At 40.9% G+C, this 26,991-nt stretch overlaps 1 protein-coding gene across 2 annotated transcripts in view; it reads left to right on the top strand.

Annotated features, from left to right (window-relative positions):
• The first annotated feature begins 3,632 nt into the window (after window positions 1-3,632).
• TMEM167B (transmembrane protein 167B) overlaps window positions 3,633-26,991 on the top strand; it is a 179,975-nt gene continuing 156,616 nt past the window's right edge. For both annotated transcript variants that reach the window (XM_085651144.1, XM_085651142.1), the window contains exon 1: window positions 3,633-3,852. In XM_085651144.1, the coding sequence (XP_085507270.1) occupies window positions 3,843-3,852 (10 nt within the window). In that variant the 5' untranslated portion in view covers window positions 3,633-3,842. The remainder of the gene's footprint in view (window positions 3,853-26,991) is intronic.

Raw genomic sequence — 26,991 nt, 5'->3', positions numbered from 1 at the left:
ATGTCTACCATACATTCGCTTGGATACTACCTCCAAGTCTTTGCTATTTCTATCATTAAAGGGAACTCTACATCGCTTACGCCACGGTATATCTTAACATCTACCTCTGAAGGTAAGCCCCCTTTACTGTGAAATGTATCATGTTTCCCAGACTTCATTTCCGATTTTTGCTTAATTCATGTTTTGCCATATTTCCACGCAGGATTTTCACCCTGTCATTATCCGCATGACCGTTCTGGTCATTCCCATTACTTTCTGAATTACGCCACCAAGGTGATCTTTCTTTACCACTACTCCACTAACTACTGCTTGTTCGGGATCATCTGTGTCCACCAGCACTCAGTCACATTCAGGAAGTTCATTGTCAATCTGTGCAGACTTCTGGTCTTTCCATCTCTTCTTTTTCACCAATATCCACACTCACTAAAACGTATGGCTTTACTTCTTTTCCTTATTGTCGGCTTCACTAATGTGTTCCATTTTCCCTCACTTAACTTATTAACCTGGCAGCATAACACACTCACGAACCATCCACATGGACAATAGCATGAATATCACCATTCATCATTAACATTCACCACCATAGCACCTTTAAAACAACAACACACAGTTCAGGAAGTATTCATTATTTCCACATTTACTTTTAGGTTGGCCCCTGACGAAGGGATTTAAGATCCTGAAATGCATTGGGCACTTCTACCAACCACATGAAGAAAACTACATCACTACTCTATTATTTGCATTGTGTTTTTTATTATGATTGTACACTCTATTAAGAATCATTAATATGATGTACTTTACATTTGTTCCAACAGCATTGTAAAAATGAAGAATTGACAACTGTATTTGCATGTGTTTAACCAAATATATTATTGTAACACGTTATTCACCTAAGTTTGTTTTGAACGTAGTTTACTTACACGAGATAATTTTGTTTTTGGATAGTTTCCAATCCAGTGAACAGTGCGAGGCACAAAGTGGGTTTTCCCACTTTTTTGTTCTTGATGTTTTACTTATCTGCAGTGACAGCGGACATAGTACCTCAGCACCATTTCTAATCAGACGGTAAATCATTTAGATAAGTACAAAACAGGAGTGCACCTTCAACAATCATTTACTTTATACTTAAACTATCAGTCACGGCATCTAGAACGCATTTAAAGTGCTTTCTTCTTATGTTTGGTATTTTAAGTATACACACCAGAAGAAAAAACAAGCATTTACAATGCAACGGTCTCGGCATTGTTAAAGTTAGAGCTATTGCCATTGCTCACGCCCTGTCTGGCGTCCCACTGCTCGGGACACTACGGCATTTAGGGCCAGCACTCCAGCGTGCACCTGAACTGTCGGTCTGGGAGAGAAAACACTGGCTCCCAGATGCCCGCATCATCGTTTATACAAAACGTTAGAACAGGGTGCTCCTCGATTTCGCTGCATTCGTAACAGCAAATACACAGAATAAAAGGGCACGGGCGAGAAACGCCACACCCCGGGGGATATATGTGCGCCCCCACTCCCTCCCCAAGCACAATTACCAAAAATTCAGGTAGCAAGCTGCAGACCTGGTCTGCAGAGCCCCCTTCACTGAACACTGGGGGTGGGGCGATCAATAAACACGACGCACTGCTGGCCTGCAAACCACGTCTGGCGAGCCAGCCAGCCCACTGCGAAGCAAAACAAAAAAGCACACGCTTCCATCAACCACGGAGAAAAATGCAACCGTGTGCTTGCACCAATCTCACTCCACACCCCGACTGACTAAACCTAAAATCAAGAGGTAAACTGAGCATCTAACGTAGTAGACACCTGCCAAACAAACACGGCGGTGGAGGGAGTGAAAATGAAGATTCTTGTATGAAATAAACTGACTTGTCTGCCTAATTTGGAGATACACAAAACGATGAGTATCTCGGGGTCCACAATACAATCACACAAATGATGTGGGAGTAAAATGCAACAGTCTACGTGTAGCATTAAATGCGACCCATCTCTCGGCAACAAAAACAACGTCAAGGACCTGCTAATTTAAGCACCCATAATCTGCACATCGTTGAGCCTGTCTTGTTGAGGTCCAAGGCCGCCCACACACTCCGGACCGTGTATACACTAGCAGTAGCAGGCAGGGGGTTACCGCTCGCGGTTATGGGTCGGTGAGGGCTCTTAGCCCATCTTATCAGTCGGAGACGGCTGAGAGAGCCGCGCAGCCCTCTACGGACACCTCACGCACTCGGTGCTCCTAAAGGAAACTTCAGGTATACATCAGGTATAGCGCCTGTAACTGCGCGCCTTGCCGTCAGCGCGCTGCTTTAGTAAAGGGCGATTTCACGCCAAAGGAGGCGCATCAAAGGGCATGCTTTAAACTCAGGGCGCTGTGGAGGGCTGGGTGTAGAAATGGAAAGAATCTGATTCTTCAGATGATTAGGACGCGCGTTCCCTGCATGGGTGCGTCGTGCGTAGTTGCGTTTCGTGCACCTGGTAGTTTATTTCCACTCAGTCCAGGCGGTGTCGATGCGGCCGGGTGGTGTTAAGAATACTGAAGAACGTAGCATTCTTGTGTTTTTTTATTTGGTGGGGTGGCCCCAAGGCGCGGGCGGGGGGGCAGAGAAGGAGCACGGGGATTCATTCCAACTCTCCAAGTATCCCGTGCAGTCATGCCACAATGTCTGTCGCAAGATTGGGTTTGAAAACTGTCGGGAAGGAGGTAGTAGGGTCATTAGTGGCGTCTGGCAAAGGGTAAGAACACGGGTGGAGCCTTTCCCTGACATGGACCCTCAGCAGCCAGTGGGGAAAGGGGGTGCGTGGGCTGGGGTCGAGGAGAAGGGGCGATGCTTTAGAAAGAAGCGCTATAGGTGCAGAGGCGATATCATTCATGCTTTAATAGGCAGGTGCCCGGCTAGCGCTCAACATCCAATGGCGGCACTCGTATCATTTACATGTGCGCAAATTGCCGGCGCAGACACTTGCTCGGATCTGATCAGCGCAAAATTTACAGCTGATCAGCGCGCGTACATGTGGAAACAAGCCGAGGGCACCGGAAGACACCACCGCCTTTCTCCGAGGCAGAGCAGAAATGCCTCGGAGAAACGCAGCGTCCTTTTCGGATTCGGGGGCGTGTTTTTGCTGTTGTCTCCTCCTTGAGACTTCTCGCAAAAAACACGCCCCCCGATCCGAAAAGGACGGGGCCTAATCAGAGTGACTGACCTCTTCTCTACGAGGCCAGCCAATGGAGAACAGGGGAGAAGAGGGGCTGGTTCAAGCCCCTCTTCTCCAAGTCATTACATCTCCGACTTCCGGTTCTGCCTTTCGGCAGACCGGTAGTCCTCGACCTAAAAACGGTTTTAGGTGATGTTGTTAACCGATCGAGACATTAAAATACTAGCCACGCCGGTAAATAAAACTGACCAGGTGGCAACCCTACACCGCCCACCTCCTCCAAGTTTAGGTATTGTTGCGCCCGAGACCAGTAGTATATATTTTTACAGAAAAGAGCAAAGTAAAACACTGCTTCTCAGTTCGTTACACAATCAAACTTCTAAAGTGATCGCGGCTTTATCAGAAAATTGATGAGGTGCCTCTGTTGTGCAGTAGCCAATAGTTGAAAGCAGCTCGCATCCAATCGGAGCTTGCGTTGTTCTTGGGTCGAAATGGAGAAAAAAAACTCGACCGTGCGTCTAGTGACGTTAGGCGGCGTTGCGTTCCTGTGTGACGTAGTGAAGTTCTGCAGACTGTCTGCTGCCAACTGGACACGGAAGTGTGGAAGAGTTTGGTACCGAGAGGCGCTCGAGAGGCCCAGTATTCCGGCTCTATAGTCCGGTGGGCGGCGCTCACGGGACCGAGCCGCCATGACCAACGGTGAGGGGGCAGGGCGAGAGATCCTTAGTTTGGTCTCAGTGTGATCCTTTCTGTAAAATAGAGAGCACTCTTGTGCTTTCTGGCATTGGAAGAGGTGGTTTCTACTGTTAACTGTCAGGAATTGGGATCGAGGGTAGCACCTTTGTCGTATTCATTGGTAGAGGCGACTGGAGAAGATTACTATCGGATGTTGTAGTATGCATGCAGTAGGGAAGAGAAGAGAGGGATTTCTGTCATGTCCTTCTGAGTGTTTTTGTTGTGATCCACTGGGTGTTCTGTCCATAGCTGCCAGGGTTTCAAATTGCCATGTATGCAGTGGTCGAAGTGGGGGAGAAAAAGTAGGGGAAATGTGGATGGAGCATCAGGAGGCGGGAATAACCAGAGGATTGGGTCAGTGGGCGGAGTCAGAGGTGTGGCTAAAAATAGCAAAACATACCAATTTTAAGTATGTTTGGCATTTCACTGACCAGTTGCAGTGTATAACGTTAGTTAATACAACCACTGGATACACGTTTATTTGAGGTTTAATATATTAGTGTGGTATCTCACATGAAGTGTAGGGTGACCAGACGTCCCGGTTTTGCCCGGACGGTCCCCGTTTTTTGTGAAATGTCCCCGTGTCCCGACACTGTACTCCAATGGAGTCAAATGTCCCCGTTTTAGAACAGTGTCCGGGTTGAACAAAGAAATGTCCCGGTTTTTTACTGTTCCGGTTGCGCGCATGCTCTGTTTGCACAGCTTGGTGACGTCACTGAGGTGAGCGCTGTAGCAGGAAGGGAAATCCTTTGAAGAGACATGTTCTCTCGGGATTTCCCTTCTCTTTGTCTACACAGCGCCAACTACGTCATCATGCAGCTGGTTAGAACCACCTGTGACCGGCATGACCCTGATTTTACAGCCTGCAGCAATCCACCGTGACCCTGCTCTGCCTTAAAGCGAGCGAGGGTCGGACAGTCTCAAACTACAGCAGAATCCAGCAGCAGCTTCGTGACGCCTCCCCAGCCCTACCAGCACCGTCGGGACACTGCCTTGCATCAGAGCTGCATCATCCAGGAATCCTTGCCCTCCCAGCCTGCAAGCCCGCAACGTGTATTTTAACCCTGAGAGTTTTATCCGCACCAGTGCTGGCTTCCTGGGGGCGCCGTGTAGCGTTTCTTTCCCCCAGCAATTACCAGGCCTCACATAAATGTCAAGAGTGTGATTAATTATCTTCCTGGAGACAGATCAGCATTTTGTATAGTTGAGGTTTTGACTTGGCTGAAGTTAGTGCAGAGGGTTAATATGCCTGCTGCAAAGAACGTGTACCAAATAGATTACAGAGTGCGTATGATGTAAACAGATCAGCAGGGTTACTGCTTTCAAAAGAGACATTTTTTTGCTACTTGCAATTTATAACTTAAAGTCCTAATATAGAATAGTGAGCTATTAACTTTCATCCTAGAACTGCATACACACTGCAAAGTATACATTATTAGAACATTGATTAATGTTTCAAAAAGGGTTAATCTGGCTAGAAATCGATTCTTAATATTAAAGAAAACTCCCAACTATGCTGTTTCTTTTTCGACTCTGTGTTTGTGCTTCTCCACACCAAGCACTCTTAAACTATACTGCCTACCAGTATGGATGACATGTGACTCCTACACTTTCAGTCCTTTGGCTTATGTAACATTTCCTATACACTGATTTACACACTTATGATTGATTGTCTCTGTGTAATGTGTGTGTGATGCAAGGTGCTTGGACACCCTACACTGGTATGAGTGGCGCTATATATAATGCATCTGATAGTGTGGTTATGGTGACTTGGTCACTGTTAAAGGGTGCTAGTGAGAGAATCCGTGGTGGAGGTGGTCATTGGGGGGGGCGCCAACAAACATTGTCGCACAGGGCGCCACCAGCACTAAAGCCAGCCCTGTCTTATATGTTCTAAACTATTTACTATGCTAATGTACGTAAATGTTTCCACGTAAATAAAGCAAACATTATTTATATTTCAGTCAACTGCGCTGAACGTAGGGGGGAGTGCTTTATGGGAAGGAGTATTCTACAAACAGCAGTATCTGATTTTGACGATGACAGAATGTGTGTGTGTGTATATGTGTGTGTATATATATATCTATCAAACTCGCTAGCGATGCACTCGTTCACTTCCTCGTGGCAAAAACAAGAGCACAAACTCCTCTTCGATTGTGCAATTTTCTTTATTGTTCAGTTAACAATCCCAATATATATACTTATCTAATAAGAAAACAAACTTGGACTAAAGCAAATGTTGAGGCAAAGTCTGTTTAAATGGAATTAATGCTTACTGCCGATAAAAGACCTCTGATTTGTCATCTGTAATGCTTCATCTCGGTCTTGGAGGGAGCTGTCGTAGTCCTTTTTCTATGTTTATCACAGCTGTCAAATAGTCCTACTTTTATGTCGGTGGTTACTGCAAATCGTAGTCCTACTTCTATGTCTATGACCTGTCCCCGTTTTTTGTTTTGAGAATCTGGTCACCCTAATGAAGTGGCATTGAGGGGTGTTAGCATCTCATGGTAGAACCTGCTGATGTCATGGACTGTTGTACATTACAATGTTCTGTAAATCTTCAGTTACTGGATTGACTGCTGGCTGATGGATGGGATCTTCTCTATTGGAATAAATATCTCAACTACTGTCTACCTGGTTTATTGTGCAAGATGCTTCACTGGCGTAGTCGGCACTGGAATCTCTAAGAGAAGATCTCAACATAAGAGTTGATTTCTATAAAGACTCTTTTCCTCAACTTTGTGTGGATTTAAAAAAAAAAAATAAAAGGAAGAGGAAGACACAGATTTAATCGTATTTTATGCCATCAAGCGGACATGGTACCACGTGTTACCTGCCATGCATGGATTAAGCGGATCGTATTGCATTAAGCGGGCATTTCTTAGCGTGTGAGCTGTCTTGTATGGTGTGTATACAACTTCAAACAGCCTGCGCTGGATGTGTGCCTTTGCTTAACGTTTCTTTACATCTTTGGCGTGCGAAGCTTAACGAGTGAAGCTTTCACTTCCTGCGGGATCGTCGTTGTGCTTCACTCATCGTGTTTTCATTGCCATTTGTCAACTTGGTGGAACTATTTATACATCTGGTGAATCAATTTGAGAGGTGGCTTTTTGAACAATTTGCTGCACGAGTTTACTCAATATCCATAATGGCTATCGTTGTCATCTCTACAACGTTAATCTCTTGCGGCGGTGATCATCATAAAATTTTCAAAGACAAACATTGGTACTCCACCCGTTGAAGGGCGTCATACCTGGAACTTTCTTGTCTCTTGGAACGGGATCTACGATTGACTCTCTCTTGTATTCCGTACTGCGTCATCACGTATCATGCTATCGCAAGGGTGCGTGGTGGCCATTTTGTGTACGGTTGCGTAGCAACCGGCAGCGCTTCTTAACATCGCGTCTTCCTGGATTCTACAGCGTTTGCGTGGATCAGAGCATAAATATTGAGCATAGTACATGACCAGCGGCAACTCCGTGGATCATCGTCATTCTGTTACAGTATATGATATATTTATATTGTTAAAAAAAAAAGAAAAAAAACCTTAACTTATAATTGCAGAAGGAATATGGTATAGATACTGTTATAGAGTTTGTAATTTTATCTAAGTGATGTAAATGGTGGTTCAACACTGAAACAGCGATATATATTTTCATTTTGGGGTTATACCTGAGAAAACAATTGGCATTACATTCGATTTGGGCAAACGTATAGGTGAATCAATACCTGAGGGAACTGTGGGCATTGCATTCCTTTGGGGAAGCGTACAGGTGAATTTTGTTACTGGTATTTAGAGATTTGTTTTAAGAACTCTTGCAATTATGCAAAATGTTACAGCAGCACCATTTTTTTTTTATCGTGTCCTGGTTCTCCTCCAATTAAATGGAAAAAATGGAAGGTTGTTTTTGAGAGATATGCCAGGGTCTGTGGTCCCTCATTAAGTGCTGAAAGAAGGTCGTCCTTATTACTCCACTGTTTAGGATCTGAAGGTCAAGATGTGTTTGATAATTTACCAGAATTTCAGCTGATGATGCTAGGGGTCTGAATGATTATGAGATCTGCATTAAGAAGCTTGATAAGCATTATCTGCCCAAAGTCAGCACAATCCTTGAAAGTTATCAGTTTGCTAAGAGAATGCAATCTACTGATGAGACAATTGAGGATTATATAACCCAATTAAGAAAGCTTGCCTCCTCATGCAAATTCGAAAACTTAACTGATGAACGCATCAGGGACCAGTTTATGTTTGGTTGTAGCATGGAAAAAATTAGAGAAGAATTGTGGTTAAGAGACCAACCGTCTCTTGATGAGGTGTTAACTGTTGCCAAACGTATTGAACATTCTTTGAAATGTGTTGCTGTCATAAAGAAGGATGCAGAAAAGGGGGCTAATATTGAGATAGTAAAGATTAAAACAGAAAAACATGATTCTAACGATAAAATACATTCTGACAAAATAGTGTCCGAAAGAAAGTGTTATAGCTGTGGCAAGGCGGGACATTTAGCTAACGATAAAAAATGTCCGGCTCTCAGTCAAACATGTTCAAAATGCAAATTAAAGGGACATTTCACTGCTTTCTGCAAAACAAAACCCAAAACAAAGGTCAAAGAAGTAGAAATATATCAAAGGGATTGGGGAGAACCTAATTCTGCGAATTTGGTTTGTGGGCAGATCGTGGTACAGGTTGAAACAAAAACTAGCAAAAAATCATGCCCTTATGATGAGATTGTAGTAGAAGGAGAACGTACTAAGGTACTATTTGATTCTGGTGCAAAGATTACCATTGTATCAAATAAGTTTTATGACTCCAAGCTCAAGGGAAAGATTACACTTATGAAACCAGACATCATTCCTTTGGCTTATGGGGGGGAACCCATAAAGATACATGGATATTTTAATGGTTTAATAGAATATAAAAATCGGCTGATTAATGGAAAGATTTATGTTTCAAAGCGTGGAGACAGCATCAGTAGTTGGTTACATCAAGGGGATCTAGGGGTGTTTCTAGATCCAAATGCTGATTCTCCCATACAGTTGAGAGATAGAATTCAATCTGTGGATAAAAATGCTGATGACATGTATGCTCACAAACTGAAATCTGAATTTCTTAGGCTGTTTGAAGGGGTATCGACATAAGATACAGTTAACAGCAAATGCAGTTCCCGTGCATTGCAAGGTGAGAAGTGTTCCACTATCGGTTAGGGAAGACATGAAAAAGGAAATAGAAAAACTGAGTAGTTGTGGGATCATCGAGGAAGTTGAGGGATCGGAATGGTTGGCTCCGGTCGTTGCAGCACGCAAATCTAATGGGAATTTGCGTCTGTGCATCGACTTAAGACAACTTAATAAGTGTGTTGTGGTGGACAGATACCCATTGCCTAATATTACCGAACTGTTGACTTTACTTGATGGGGCAAAGGTATTCAGCACATTAGATCTTACTTCAGCGTATCATCAAATTGAACTGGATGAGTCGTCTCGAGACTGTACTTCGTTCATCACTCCATTTGGTACCTTTAGATTTAGAAGAGTGCCTTTTGGTTTGGTATCTGCTTCCTCAGTATTCCAACGGGTGATGAAAAGAATATTAAAGGATCTTCCCGGAGTATGTGTCTACCAAGACGACATTTTGGTCTTTGCAAAAGATGATATGGAACATGACAATAGATTAAGATCTGTGCTGAAGGGTTTGAGTAGGCATAACCTCACAATCAAGGTTGAGAAATGTAAATTTAAGTCCAATACCATCAATTACCTAGGACATAGCATTTCTGGGGAAGGTGTGAAGCCCAAAACTGAGGTAGTTGAAACTATCACAAAAATGTGTTCTCCTACCAATAAGTCTGACCTAATGAAATTTTTAGGGATAATCGAATATTATGCTAAATTTGTAAAGGGGTTTGCTGTAGCAACTGTGAACATGAGAAAATTACGTCGAAAAGGTGAAGAATTCTTGTGGTCTGATAGGTGTGAAGATGAATTTGTGGCTATAAAGGAAAAGCTTGGGCTAGCCCCTTCATTGAAGAGTTTTGACCCTTCTGATAAATCCATATTGGTGACTGACGCGAGTGAGAAGGGGCTGGGAGCTGTATTGAAGCAGTGTGGTGCTAACGGTCTGCAAACCATAATGTTTTTGTCCAGAAGTCTTAGAGATCCTGAAACACGATATTCTGTTGTGGAGAGGGAAGCTTTGGCTGTGTTTTGGGCGGTGAAGAAACTTAAGAAGTTCTTGTGGGGTGTAGATTTTGTGGTGCATACAGATCATAAACCATTGGTTGAGATTTTCAGCAAGAAAGGTTTAGATCTCGTTTCTGGTAGGATAACCAGGTGGGTGATTGGTTTACAGGAGTATAATTTTATGATCAAGTATATTCCTGGTATTGAAAATGGAGTCGCTGATGTTCTTTCACGTTTAGTGCCATGTGACAGTTTGCATGAGGACAATCCAGAGGATGATGAAATCGTCTGATTGGTGGATCATAGCATCATTTCGGAGGATAGATGGTTGGAAGAATTACAGAAGGATGCGACTTTGTGTGAGGTGATAACCATATTAAAGATAGGGTGGAGCTCAAATAAAGAAGTGTCGGATGATGCAAAATGTTTTTGGGGTGTACGGAATGAATTGTCAGTGGACAATAATCTGTTATTTCGTGGGACAAGATTAATTCCCCCTACTAGTCTCAGGAAAGAATTAGTTGACTCCGTGCATGTGGCTCATTCGGGGTTAACTAAGTGTAAGGAAAGACTTTGCATGTCTTATTGGTGGCCTGGTATGGACAGAATGGTTGAGCGTGTCATTAGAGATTGTGTTTCGTGTGCCATCAGTGACAAATCTAAGTGTACTTATGAACAACCCATGGTTTTGAGGAAACGTCCGAATGGACCGTGGCAAGAGATTGCTTTGGACATTGTTGGTCCTATACAAGGGAAAGAAACTCAAATATATCTGTTGGTTGTCATCGATATGTATTCGAGGTGGCCTGAGGTATTCTTCTTATCTACTGTCAATACTGGTAGTGTGATCGAGTGTTTGAAGTGCTTATTTGCTAGGGAAGGCTTGCCTATTTCTTTTCTATCGGATAATGGTGTTCAACTGATTTCAAGGGAAATGGAGCAATTCTTATCTTCTAAAAGGATTGTCCATAAGACTTCTGCTCTCTATCACCCAGAGGCCAATGGGATGGTTGAAAGATGTAATAACGTTGTTAAAGAGACCATTGCTTTGGCGAAAAGTGTTGGAATGGATTGGAAAAAAGAGGTTATTGGAAAAATTGAGGAATACAGATTGACTCCACATACAACTACTGGGTAGACTCCTTTTTTTTATTGTTTCGGGGTAGACTTCCCAATACGTGTGTTGAACCTTTCTGGGTCAATAAATATGAATTGTTAAGAGGTAAGGAGAAGGAGTGTGATGGTGAAAAGATGTTAAGAGTAGAAGAGGAAAAAGGGAAACTAAGGAAAGCATACTTTGATAAAAAAACATGCTGTAAAGAAAACTATTGTACGTGTTGGTGATTGGGTCAGGATTAAACGTCCTGGTTTGTTAGGAAGCTTCTTGTCTAAATTCATGAAACCTATTAAGGTGATTAAAACATTCAACAACGCAATCCAAACTCAGGATCATCGTATCTGGAACTTAAATAGGGTAGTTGTGTGTGTAGTAGGGTGTTGAAACGTGGTGTGAAGATTGATTCAGATAAGGACAATAACATGTCATACTGGTGAAGAAGTGAGTGGGAGTTTGAATTGTCCTAGGAAATCCTCCAGGGTGTCCATGAGACCTAGTTACCCTGCAGATTTAATTTAAGTCTTATTGTTTTGTATTTTGCTGATTTTATTTAATGTTTATTGATTTTGTCTTCTTTTGGGGAAGGGAGATGTGTGGTCTACCTGTCTGCCAAGTTTATTGTGCAAGATGCTTCAATTAGTTTGACATTAAAATACATTTACAATGTGGGATACGTTTTCAATCACAGAATGTCCCAAATACGCTTATAAGTGGAACCAGGTGCCATTTGTCTCCAACTCATGAGGGTTCTTTCATCAGCACTTCTCCCTTTTTCTAAGCATTTCTGAACATAAAAGTTGGGTTTAAATGTTATGACAGGAGGCCCCACATGTTGGGAAGCACTGTTGAGCACATCATTCTGAGCCCCTCGGTCCATGCAATATTGTAGTCCTACGTTTTTTGTGCTTCATGCAACATGTCATGACGCCTGCATTAGATGCCTCCTGGTTTCCTGTTATTGTATCTAGAAATGGCACTCAAAAATGAAAATATACACCTAAAGTAACCTAGGCGTGTTGATTTTGCAGATGCTTTTAGCAATATCAGATGAATGAGATACAATTATTATATTAGTAGTTTGTGTAATTATTATTCAAGTTTGTTAGCAATGAGAAATGAAAATGCATCAATTCTGAAATTATGAGACTCAAACATTGCTAGAGTCAGAAATAGGCAGAGGTCCTCTGATTATCTCAATCAGTTATTTTCTCCCCTTCAGACTACCATCCTCTGACATCACTATTAGACACCTTCATCCTAACCGTGAGCACTGTAGATGTCTAGAAATACCACCCAACATAGACTGCATGAGGAAGTTCAAACATGAATCGCAAAATATCCTAGTTTGCAAATGTTTTCCACATAATAATAGCTTTGTCATATTTTCGACATAAAACATCATCGGCCGCATAATCTGATGGTTTTAACTAAGACATCTTTTTTTTTTGTTGTTGTACAGAGCTTTATATAGCACAAACTTGACCCGAATCGGGTATCAGAGCACTTTAAACAGCACCACCGTTGCATTACATGAGTACACATTCACTTTTGTTAGGCACAGGGAGATTAAGTGAATCGTCATTGCCGAGACTCGAACCCGGTTCCCCAGATTCAAGGTCGACCACCCTAGCCGTTAGGCCAACTCCTCTCCCCAACAACAAACGGATAAAAACACACGACTTGTGTTGCTGTAAAGTAGAAGGCCCTTTACAAAGGTTGACTGGTCACCGTTCTCGCTGCTGCACTTGTATGTTAAACTGGTGTTAATGAGGCAAAAGCTTTACAGAGACTGTTAGTATGTGTAAAAAAGTCAAAATAATAAAGTATCAGAAAATGTACCACACATTACGCAGCAGCCTTTCTTTGCTGCATAATTTAGCCAACACTGCAACATAATTTTGTCCTTCATTGCTGCATAATTGCAGTGGCCCCAAAGCAGGCAGCACATGTTAAAAGTGCTTGTGCATGAAGCAGAGAGACTGTGAAGTTGCAAACTTAGAGGCATATATACAGGAATGGTGGCACAGGGCAGCACAGCAGTTATTTTGCTATGCTGCCCTGTGTCACAGGGAAAGGGCAGGAATGCCCCGTATTTATCCAATACTGTCCATTTCTGTCTTTTCCCCCTGTGCTGGCGCTGTTTCATCAGCCTAGCGCCAATACAGGCACCCGGTTGCATGCAGGATTTTTTATGTGCAGGAAGGGTCACCTTCCTGCACAAAAACAATCCTGAGAGACTTTTTCCTCTTTCTATGTGTGCTGCACTTATAGAAAGAGAGAACAACTGGGAGAAATAAAGATATTTCTCCTTGTTGTGCCTCCATTGGGGAGGCGTTAGATTTTGATAGATTCCCAGGTTTACAAGTCATTGTAAATCTAGGAAAGCATCAAAATCCACAGGAGTTGCATGGAATCACCCACTACAACATGTCCCTTGTGCAGAGGAAGGAAAAGCGGCGATTTGCACTGTGTCGCATTACTCATACTTATTAAACCATTCAAAGCCATGCAAAGTGGCTATGAGTAGCTTCATAAATATGACTTGGAGATTTGCATTGTTCATTTACCGCGTTCTGTGGTGCAAACAGGATGCAAGGTCCTCGTAAATATGCCCCTTAGTTTGGTGTACTTGCAGGAATTTGACTCATGACAACAAAACTCTTAACATCAGAATAAAAACGGGCACTGGCTAAGCTACTTTTCTCTCACTGTTCATCCATTAGACACACTGTTAAATCCTGCGTCCCATAACTGGGTAACCGCTCCTCCAAGGTCATCACGCATGCCAAGGAAGCACTTCCCACGTGGGATCAAAACAGAGATATCACTCTATCAGCTACACAGCCTGACAGGTGTGCCTGTGGGCAAGTCCTCCGGTCACGTGATTCCATCCGGGAACCGTGTGGAGATTTGGAACACCAGCGGGAGACTTCGAATAATTTTGCAAGATTTTTCAAGAAAAATATACGCCAGTGCGGGGTTGGTGATTCATACGCCCCCAGTGCATTTGTTTGACCCGGATGGCCATGGCCTAATAGAACAGTACTCGCCATGGATTCCATGTTGCTGGGTAATTAGACATCTCGGACGGCTGCGGACTTGATGTTGTGCCAGGAGATAAATCCTTATATACCCTTGTCCTGATGAGGCCCGCAAACAAGTTGGGCTGAAACGCGTCGACTACTGTTGAATATTAAGTGCCCCGGAAGAATTTAAATCATTGTTTAAATTGAAATACATAGTACTAATAAATTGTGGAAGAGGTATAACGGTTACTACCTCCTAGTACTATCGAATGGGGCGACTTCAAACAATGGAATGCTCACGATAATAGTGTCAACATCCATTATTATTTGTAGGGGAATAAGGAAAGGAGTAAATGCCTTTTGTTGTTTGTGTTTATGCTTTTTGTTTGAGTAATGGACCGATGTTCACTGAATTACGTATGAAATGAATATTTGGAACTTTATTTATATGTTGATAAAAGAGATTTATCAAATGAAACTGTGTCCAGACAATGATATGATTAGCAGATGATTAATTTCAATATATAAATAACTTTCTGTGAAGGAGTAATTTGAGGTTTCCTTCATATGTTGTGAAAAATATTATTTGATCGGTTCCTTCGCATCATCTTGTTTTTTGCTATGTGGGCAAGTGCTGCAGCACCTCCACACACACAGTGGTAAAAGCGCTATATAAATGCTACAATGTTACGCATTATCTATCTGCACATTTTGCAAATTGCACTCCGTGCAAGGTTTCTTGGCTTCGATGTATTCCTGTTTCACAGCTGGGCTGAGGAAGATAACATTGATTTGACCAATACCATTTTATGATGATAAATAATAGTGAGTTTCAGGTAAAACGGCACCGAAATTCCACCGACCATATTTAAGCCTAGACACAATGCGCTACGAACTTACAAGCAGACCCAATTTGCAGTGCTAATGCTAGCACTACAGATCCCAGAATGCACTTATTGTTTATACTAATGCTCCTGGACTAGTTACCATTATTTCCCGGTGGGCCTACCTTTAAATATATTTGATTACAGGCCATTGCTGGTCTCCCTAAGCAAGTGAGGGTGACTATAAGTGTCGCAAACAGCGGCCAAGATGCATTAGGAAACAGTGCGTGTCCCAGAAGGACAGTAGAAGATGTCACTCATCTGATTTATGGTGATACAGCAGTGTAAAAGGGCGAAGGAGTTATGGGTTATAAAGCATACTTGTCTAAATTAAAATTAGAAATTATGCGGTGTAACACAGTGCATCCTGTTATTAGTTTCCCATGCTGTTATTTTAACACTAATGAATTCTGCCAGGGTGTAAATTTCACCAAGTTAATACCAGTGTAATATCCGAATGCTGCAATCAGTAACTAAAGTTGATTGGTTAAGCTTTCCAAGATGTCTAACACTTAACAACACCACATTGGGCGCTTTCTCTTACGAATCTCACATCGGCTCGAGCTAGAAACAAAATTGTTTGGGTCACAGCTGTATATTATGCCTGAGATGTTCAATTATTATGCAAGTGCAGCATATTCATATTTATGAGGGAAATCTCCTCAGCAGTACAATCACGTACTTCCAGTAGCCAGCAAAAATGAACTGGATTGAGTAGTAATGTAGTTGACCTCGACTTTATATCCCGGGCAGGTTGAACTATGCAATTCTGTGGGTGTGTTTTTTCCGCATAATTATGGATTAGCCACATCATCCTTAACTTGCAGATTTTATCAAAACAAAATTCTGTTTCTATCGGGAACGCATCACAATTTACTAAAAAAACACGCGACGTGTTGGCGTACGTGGGGGGGGGCTTCGCAAAAGTTGACTGGTCACCTTTTAATTGTCTATTTCAGTATTTGAGTGCTACACTGTTAGGAAGAAGGTGGAACCTTTTCCAATTATTAACATGCACAAAAAGACATAATAATGTATATGTGCCGTTTTACACCGCATAACGTAACGTCCCTTTTCTTGTTGCATAAATTAGTCAACCCAGTTGCATAATTTGGTTCATCATTGTCACATAATTCCAGTAGTCCTGTCTATATCCCACGGTGAATGAACACAGTCCCATATACAGATCTGTACATTTTTACCTGGTTTGTAATTAGCAGATAAACACCCACGTTAAAGGGAATTTTACTCAACACAACCAAAATCGGGTCCCAACAATCTATGGACACAAAGTAGCTGCGATCTATGCCCAGATCCTAACAGCTGCAAGTGGGCAGACAGATCACATGACGGTTGTGGGTCAAGCAGGAAAATCACGGATTACAACCGTAATGGGATCCGTGGAATACTATGCATATGAACCTTTGAATAAAGAGCAATCAACACAAAATGTCTGCAAATGATTTCAGTGTGTGGCCGATTTGCATGCCCTCACTTAATATCAATCTCCTCACGCCTCCTTAAACCTTTCATAAACTATGTCTATTCTGATGGCCCTCTCGATTTGACCGGCAGTTTTTTTATGTTATTTTAAACTTACAAAACTATTGTTTTTGAAGTGTTAAACATACCTCAAATGTTATACGTGATTATCTTCATGGATGTACTTGTGCATATAATGCCAGCTCCTATAACTTTGCTCTGTATTTTGATTCATATTTGTTGGTTCCCTGGGGCAATGCAGGCCAGAGTGCCGAATTGGTTTTTTACTAAATTTATCAGTTGCACGCATACAAAGACATTATATAAGTGGTGAGTGAGAGGCGAACATGGGAAACATGCTGTTAGGGTAAATTTAATATTTACAGGTTGCTCCTGCTGACGCACAGTTTGGTAAGATGGAAGAGAGGTATTCCTAAGTTATCGGTTGTCAGTAGGTGAGTTCTCAAGCCTGAAGAATGAAGTTAGAGGGATGACTACCTACAGGTTGGCAAGGCGAGAGCTCCACAAAAGGGGCTCAAGCAGATTGGAAGACCAAAATAAGTGGTTTGGAGGAAACAAAAGACAAAGCATAATATGCGATGGGAGACGCACACACTTGCACATCTTATTTGGGCAATGTTACAAGCATCTACATGAAATTCCTGGGAACACACCTTATGAGAGAGACCTGAACATACCTTCCAACGAGGGCATAATTTGGGCATATAGTCCCAGTGTGGCATGTGGGGGCACAGAGCAAGTATAGATGGAACCGGTAACACTGTGGCTGCCTATGCTATCTGTCACTGATATGGCATTGTAGAGCTTTGGTGGCCACAGACGACTTTCCAAATGGTCTGAGGTTTCCATCCCACAGTGCATCAGTTTTGGCTGGTAGAAATGTCAGCACTGGCACTTCATTTCTATTCTGCACAATGACCAACTTCAACTAGCATTAACAATGCAATAGGTCTCACATTTGCGAGATTTTGAGCTATTGGTATTCTAAATAACAATGCCTTTTATATATGTTTAAAAAACCGTGCAATATTAAAAGATTTTGTCATTTACAATACCAATAGGTCAAAGTTTTAAAAATACGACACCTATTGCATTGTAAATGCTTGTTTTTTAAAGCGCCATGGTTTGGGCAAAGTCTGCCATGAGTTCTACAACGGAGTGCATTTCCTATCCTTTTGGCGTAGTCAGTCTGTGTGAGCCGAAAATAAAGGGCAGATGAGGTCAAGGGTGGTGCCTAAAATTCATCCTGTTGTGACTATTGTATTGGTCACAGTGGGGGCAGGCAGGGGCCTCCTCACTAAATGAGGTGTAAATCGCACTCTAGCTGCAGGGCCACCAGAGGTAGCCATTCTCGCTGCTGATTGATTGCTCCTACAGTGTTGCTTTGCAGGCCCCTGCCCCCAGACACCGAGGGGAAGGGGGAGGAGGTCGTGGCAACTGCAGATGCCTTCCTTAATGTGTAACTCACAGGGCTGGGCAATCACGCAATATTGTTTAAATTCGGACTGTTATTGTGTTCCAGGGACGCATGTCTAAAGTAAAGAAGTAGGGGAACGGACTGTGTTACATTTAAAAAGTAGGGGAACGCCGTGCCCTTCCGATCCCGCTCACTTCTATCACTGCATGTATGACATTTTAATAATTTTAGAGTAATTAAGAGTGACGTTTCAATGACTATGAGTGAGACTGTCTTGCGAGCAAAATCAAGCAGTGGAGACGAGGGAAACATAAATGGCAGAAATTACACCCAAATGAGTAATGAGAAACTAAGCTAACTGCTGCCAAGCGCAAGAATTTTAAATGACTTCCATTTATCAGAATCTAGCCAAAATTGCAGACAATAAATAAAGCAGACAGAAAGACCATCATAATTTAATTATAAACAGCTGAGTAACTCTCCGGCGTGAGCACGGCTGCATTAGAAAGCGGAGAGTGGGAGATAGCATTTAGGTCGCAGCTAGGCAGGCGGCTGTAATTTATGGGAAGGCACAGTGATTGACATGGTCCACACTTTACACATACAACTGGGTGGGCAGTTCACCTATGTTTTGACTGACCTTTTCCATTCGTTGCATTTTAAGAAGATGCCCTAATAAATCGAAAGTCACCATTTAATTGGACGCCTTGAATAAAATGGACACAGCCTACGCTATTTAACAAGACGCTCTGATAAATATTTGTTCCCTAAGGGAGGGGATTTGCTGTGCTAGCTTGTCTTGCTGAGCAAACTGAGGGTTTCTGAATTAAGACTCCACCTTCATGTGCTGCTTCTGACTTTTTTCCCCTCTGCTTGTGAGGAAGAGAGACCTGCCGCTGTCAAGAAACAGGGGAAAGATGGGGTCTTGCGGCTCCTTAACCAAGAAATAAAACAGGCCTCAAACTGCTTCAGAGACCCCCTCTCCCAAGGCTCCACAGAGAGACCCATGAAGCGAAGCGGAACACAGGCCATGAGGTGATATCAATCTAAAATAAACACTGACCTGACTCGGAACACGGATTACAGTAATTGGCTGTCCGCAAGTAACGACTGTGCTGACTACCGCGGACTGACTGGCTCAGTTCCGCAACAATGATTCTGCTGCTTAGCCCAGATTGCACCCATGTAGCCATGATGGTGCCGGTGGGATCAGGTCCAGTAGCAGCCGCCGGCGTGCAAGCTCTACCAAAAGTATTGTTTGCCGCAGCCACCATGGGGATGGGCTCACCATTGTTTCAGCAGCCATCTTTGAACTCAACTGCGTGGCGGCCCACCTGCTCCCGCCACAGGAGCCAGACCCGCCTAAAGTCACTTGCCATTCGGGACACTAGGTAGCAATTGAGCTCTGACCTGTCCTCTGACGTCCGGGATATCGTAGCGCATCAGTGTATTTGTAACATTGTAGCACTCCACCCTCTGTGCAGCTGAGCTGAGCTATAGCTGTGCCAAAGAGCCCCCAAGCCTGCCAGCAGCAGCGCACACCACGGCTGCCACTACAGCTTGTATGGTGCTTTTATAATTATAGCAGCACTCCCAGCTTTACAGCTGAGGCGCTGTAATGTGTGATTTTGCATTTCAGTGCGGTGATGCGGATCACGACACTGAAATGCGTTCGTCTAACGCCAGATGTGTGGTTCTTGGCAGAGCTGCCTGTCCGTGTCCAATGGTGCTGGGGAGCATATGCGATATTTGCTCCAAGTTTCTGTATGTTGATAAGAAGAGGGCATCTGACACATTCCTTTCAGTGCAGGTTCATGCCATTTTACTTCTTGCAGGCATTTCTATAATGTGCACCCACAGTGAAGAGTTCTTCCCGTTTTTCTGGTAGCTGGGGTCCTTTCACATGTAGGGGCAGTGGGGTCGGCGCAGTGTGTGTTACACAGTTCGGATCTTTGTTGTGTTTCTTTGCAGTGCAGGGTCTCAGTCGTATAACTTCATAGTGGGGCTTCTTTAGGTCTCGCGAGCCAAAGGCTCGAAGAGACATTTTGTATGTGGGATTTTCAAAGTGCTACCCACAGTTTTGGCTGGCCTAAACCTTGAGTGCACGATCACATGCACGTGCACAGCTGCTCCCACTCCCCCCTCCCTTCTCTATAGCTTTCTTTCACTTTAGCCGCTTTGACCCTTGCATTCCCCCCTCCCTTCTCACCCAGCCCTTTGATGCTCTGCTCGATTACTTTCACCGCTACAAACTTTCCACTCCCCCCTCCCTTCTCTATAGCTTTCTTTCACTTTAGCTGCTTTGACCCTTGCATTCCCCCTCCCTTCTCACCCAGCCCTTTGATGCTCTGCTCGATTACTTTCACTTTCGCCGCTACAAACTTTTCAAGCCTTTTACCGCCTTTGATTTTCTTTTATTTTGCTGAGCCTTGATTCATATGGCTTGTTCAGATTTCAAGGGAAGTCTTACCCATCTTCAACTAACAGCATGCAGCCAAGCGTGAAGGATTATCGCTTGTACTTTCATTTCATATCATCTACAGCGCGTGTCCTCTAACGCATGTAAATAAATGTAAAGGCACGATCAGACAAACGGTAAGGATAATCGCTTGTGCTTTCATTCAACTTTGTCTTCAGCACGTGTGTTTGTCAGCGCGCAGCAGATTTTCATGTTTCCTCGCTCATGACTATACATCGACGCTTGCATCATGTTTCTCCATCTCTCCCTTCCTCCTATGTTGTCCTTAGTTAACTTTACATCACTCTCTGCTCCTTTGCCACACACTCATTTGTCCTCAGTGTATCGCCTTCACGCTTTGCTTCCACTGATAGCATAACATAACATAGTATAGCATAACAAAACAAAGCATAGCATCACAAAACATAGCATAGCATAACAAAACAAAGCCTAGCATAGCAAAACACAAAAAAACCTAGCATAGCATAACAAAAAATAGTATAGCATAAAAAAGACAACAAAAAATAGCAAAGCATAACAAAAAATATCAAAACAAAACATAGCATAGCATAACAAAGCATAGCATAACAAAACAAAGCATAGCATAACAAAACATAGCATAGCATAAGAAAAATTAGCACACCATTACAAAACTCAACAACACATAGCATAACAAAACAAAGCAAAGCATTGCATACCAAAACACAACAAAACGTAGCATCGCATAACAAAACAGCATAGCATAGCATAGCATAACAAAACATAGCATAGCATAACAAAAAACAAAACATAGCATAGCATCACAAAACATAGCATAATAAAACATAGCATAACAAAACAAAACAGCATAGCATAAAACATAGCATAGCATAACACAACATAGCATAGCATAGCATAACAAAATATAGCATAACAAAACATAGCATAACATAACAAAACACAACAAAACGTAGCATAACTAAACACAGACACAGGGCAAAATGCAAAGTACTGTGGTGGGGGAGGGAGGGGAGCGCGCACAAGCTCAAAGACGTGCAAGCCCGCTTCATTCATCAGCTTTTGGATGTTATAAAATCCACAGTAGTTTAATACACCATAACATAGCATAACATAACAAAACATAGCCTAGCCTAACATAAAATAACAGCATAACATAACAGAACATAGCCTAACATAACAAAACCTACCATTACATAACATAATAAAACATAGCCTAACGTTGCATACCATTGCATAGCATACCATAACTTACCATAACATAACAAAACATAGCCTCGCCTAACATAACAAATCATAACGTAGCATAACAAAACATAACATAGTATAGCATAACATAACATAGTATAGCATAACAAAACAAAGCATAGCATAACAAAACGTAACAAAACATAGCATAGCATCACAAAACATAGCATAACAAAACAAAGCCTAGCATAGCAAAACACAGCCATTGCATAGCATACCATAACTTAACAAAACATACTATAACATAAAAAAACATAGCCTCGCCTAACATAACATAACAAATCATAACATAGCATAACATAACATAGTATAGCATAAAAAAACAAAGCATAGCATAACAAAACATAGCATAGCATAAGAAAAAATAGCATAGCATAACAAAACTCAACAACACATAGCATAACAAAACATAGCAAAGCAAAGCATTGCATAACAAAACACAACAAAACGTAGCGTAGCATAACAAAACATAGCATAGCATAACAAAACATAGCATAGCAAAACAAAACATAGCATAACAAAACATAGCATAGCATCACAAAACATAGCATAACAAAACCTAGCATAACAAAACGTAGCATAACTAAACACAAAATAGCATAGCATAACAAAACACAACAAAACAGCATAGCATAACAAAAAATTGCATAACAAAACAATACATAGCATAAAGCATAGCATAACAAAACATAACATAGCATAACAAAACACAGCATAGCATAAAAACATAGAATAACATAGCATATCAAAACAAAGCATAGCGTAGCATAACAAAGCATAGCATAACAAAGCATAGCATAGCAAAACACAACAAAGCACAACACAACAAATCACAGCATAGCAAAACAAAACATAGCATAGCAAAACAAAACATAGCATAACAAAACAAAGCATAGTATAACAAAACAACAAAACATAGCATAGCATAAAACAAAGCATAGCATAGCAAAACACAACACAACATAGCATAACATAACAAAACATAGCATAGCATAGCATAACAAAACACAACAAAACATAGCATAGCATAGCTAAACAAAACATAGCTTAGCATAAAAAACATAGAATAGCATAGCATATCAAAACAAAACAGCATAAAAGCATAGCATAGCATAACAAAACATAGCATAGCATAGCAAAACACAACAAAACATAGCATAGCATAAGACAACAACAAATCACAGCATAGCATAACAAAGCATAGCATAACAAAACATAGCATAGCAAAGCAAAACATAGCATAACAAAGCATAGCATAACAAAGCATAGCATAACAAAGCATAGCATCGCAAAACATAGCATCGCATAACATAGCATAGCATAGCAAAACATAGCATAGCATAACAAAACACAACAAAACCTAGCATAGCATAACTAAACAAAACATAGCATAGCATAAAAAACATGGAATACCATAGCATATCAAAACAAAACATAGCATAAAAAGCATAGCATAACAAAACATAGCATAGCATAACAAAACCTAGCATATCAGAGCAAACACAACACAGCATAGCTTAACACAACACAACAAATCACAGCATGGCATAACAAAGCATAGCATAACAAAACACAACAAAACATAGTATAACAAAACAAAGCATAGCATAACAAAACACAACAAAACATAGCATAGCATCACAATACATAGCATAGCATAACGACGCATAGCATAACAAAACATAGCATAACAAAACACAAAAAACATAGCATAGCATAGCAAAACATAGCATAGCATAACAAAGCATAGCTAAACAAAATATAGCATAAAACACAACAAAGCATAGCATAACAAAACAAAACATAGCATAACTAAACACAAAATAGCATAGCATAACAAAACACAACAAAACAGCATAGCATAACAAAAAATGGCATAACAAAATAATTCATAGCATAACAAAACATAACATAGCATAACAAAACATAGCATAGCATAACAAAAAACAACAAAACATAGCATAACTAAACAAAACACAGCATTGCATACAAAAACATATAATAGCATAGCATAACAAAACCTAGCATAGCATAAAAAACACTACAAAGCATAGCATAACAAAGCACAACAAAACATAGCATAGCATAGCTAAACAAAACATAGCTTAGCATAAAAAAAATAGCATAGCATATCAAAACAAAACGTAGCATAAAAAAGCATAGCATAGCATAACAAAGCATAGCATAGCAAAACACAAAAAAACATAGCATAGCATAAGACAACACAACAAATCACAGCATAGCATAACAAAGCATAGAATAACAAAACATAGCATAGCAAAGCAAAACATAGCATAACAAAACAAAGCATAGCATAACAAAAAACAACAAAACATAGCATAGCAGCGCAAAACATAGCATAACAAAGCATAGCATAACAAAGCATAGCATAGCATAGCAAAACATAGCATAGCATAACAAAACATAGCATAGCATAACAAAACACAACAAAACATAGCCTAGCATAACTAAACAAAACATAGCATAGCATAAAAAACATGGAATACCATAGCATATCAAAACAAAACATAGCATAAAAAAGCATAGCATTACAAAACATAGCATGGCATAACAAAACATAGCATAGCAAAACACAACACAACATAGCATAGCTCAACACAACACAACAAAACAGCATAACAAAACATAGTATAACAAAACAAAGCATAACAAAACACAACATAGCATAGCATCACAAAACATAGCATAGCATAACAAAACACAACATAGCATAGCATAAAAAAAATAACATAACAAAACATAGCATAACAAAACACAACAAAACGTAGCATAGCATAACTAAACAAAACATAGCATAGCATAACAAAACAAAACATAGCATAGCATAACGACGCATAGCATAACGACGCATAGCATAACAAAACACAACAAAACATAGCATAGCATAACAGAACATAACAAAGCATAGCATAGCAAAACAAAACATAGCATAGCATGGCATCACAAAACATAGCATAACAAAATATAGCATATCAAAGCATAACAAAACAAAACGTAGCTTAACTAAACACAAAATAGCATAGCATAACAAAACACAACAAAACAGCATAGCATAACAAAAAATGGCATAACAAAAAACAACAAAACACAACAAAACATAGCATAACTAAACAAAACACAGCATAGCATAAAAAACATAGAATAGCACAGCATATCAAAACATAGCATAGCAAAACACAACAAAGCATAGCACAACACAACAAATCACAGCATAGCATAACAAAACATAGCATAGCAAAACAAAACAGCATAACAAAACAAAGCATAGTATAACAAAACAAAGCATAGCATAGCATAGCATAACAGAACATAGCAAAGCATAGCATAACGACGCATAGCATAACGACGCATAGCATAACGACGCATAGCATAACGACGCATAGCATAACGACGCATAGCATAACGACGCATAGCATAACGACGCATAGCATAACGACGCATAGCATAACGACGCATAGCATAACGACGCATAGCATAACGACGCATAGCATAACGACGCATAGCATAACGACGCATAGCATAACGACGCATAGCATAACGACGCATAGCATAACGACGCATAGCATAACGACGCATAGCATAACGAAACAGCATAGCATAACAAAACACAACATAGCATAACAGAACAGAACAAAACATAGCATAGCAAAACAAAGCATAGCATAACAAAACACAACAAAACATAGCATAGCAAAACAAAACACAACAAAACATAGCATAGCATAACAAAACATAGCATAGCCTAACCTAACACATAGCATAGTAAAACACAACAAAACATAGCATACACAAAACATAGCATAGCATAACAAAACATAACATAAGAAAACATAGCATTAAGTTTGATAAACTCATAGTATCGGGCTAGCTAGCTTTAACGGGCAGTGAGTGTAAGCAACTCCGTAAACCCAGAAGCAGTCACTCGGTCACCTTTGCTCTTGTATTGCAATGGCTTCGTTTATTAAACAGTGCCCATATTTATACTGTTAGCACTTTACTTGTGCAAATTTCAGGGCTCACAAAACTTTGATAAATCGAAGTTCACAACAGAGGCTGTTAAGTTCGTGCTATATAGAACCCTAAGGATAAATAAAAAAACATTGCCATTTACAATGTGAATAGCTCCAACAAACACAAGACCTTTTTCAAAGTACAAAACATTGCCATTTACAATACCAATAGCTCCAGCTCCAACAAATGCGAGACCTATTGCATTTCCAATGCTTGTTTTCATGTTTACTTGCAGAATTTTGTCATGTTCAGGGTCCCTTGAATTGTTGTCTTACTTTTTGTATTATATTACAGCATTTGTGTAGTGTTTAGCACTCCTATCTGGGTCACCAACGTGCTTAACCATGCGGACGCACCCTGCACTGTGTGGATGTGTGTGATCTTTAGTTTGAACCTCTGTGGGAAGTGTTTGTGCTTTGCATGATGACCAGCTATATACTTTTATTGTGTTACGAGACTCAGCGCTTGGTGGTTTGATGGATGTGGAATCAGAGATTTCCCAAATAGACTGTGTTACAGTCCTACTTTAAATAATTTTCATTATGATACGTCAAGTAAATAGATATGCCAAGATGCACCGTGTTTATTTCAAAACGTTTTTATTAATTTTATACTTTGCAGGAAAGCTCTCTTCACTGCATGTCTCAATGCCTTGGGAATAAGGAAATACAACAATTAAGCATTGGCAAAGTAAATTAGTCTTGCTTATGTGGGATTTGTTGGCTTTGCTAATGTTTAGCTATGTTGCAAATGGCTGAAAGTAATGTAAAAAAGCTGTGTGACACAGCCAGCATTGTCCGCGTTATAGTGCTTTTTATTTTACTTTCAGCTATGCTGCACTTTAGCAATGTCAATGTGTTGGCTAAAAAACATTGACAAAGCCAATAGATCTTGTTTAAATGTGCCATATAAATGCGCTCACAATAACGTAAGTTGTAGGAGTACAGAAAAGTCCACTAGGTTACAACTTTTATTACAGTGATGCTTTAGGCAATGTGTTGCTTTGGGTGCAATGGATAACAAAAGAACCAAAAAAAGCACTTGTGACTGCTTGTTTAACAGTAAAATATAGCAATAATCTTTGTTCGGTGGGTTTCCTTGACATTGTGGACTCTGGCCTACTGCACCTGCTGTACCATTCAAATCATGGCCCTAGTACCTGCAAGGTAATTGGACTTGTGACTGCTTGTTTAGTAGTAAACTATAACAATCTGTGTAAAGTGGGTTTTCTAGAGTTTTTT

The sequence above is a fragment of the Triturus cristatus genome, chromosome 1_1 (genome assembly GCF_964204655.1).
Source record: "Triturus cristatus chromosome 1_1, aTriCri1.1, whole genome shotgun sequence".
Taxonomy (NCBI): Eukaryota; Metazoa; Chordata; class Amphibia; order Caudata; family Salamandridae; genus Triturus; species Triturus cristatus.
Note: the sequence above shows the minus strand (reverse complement) of the source record. Positions and strands in the feature narration are given on the sequence as shown.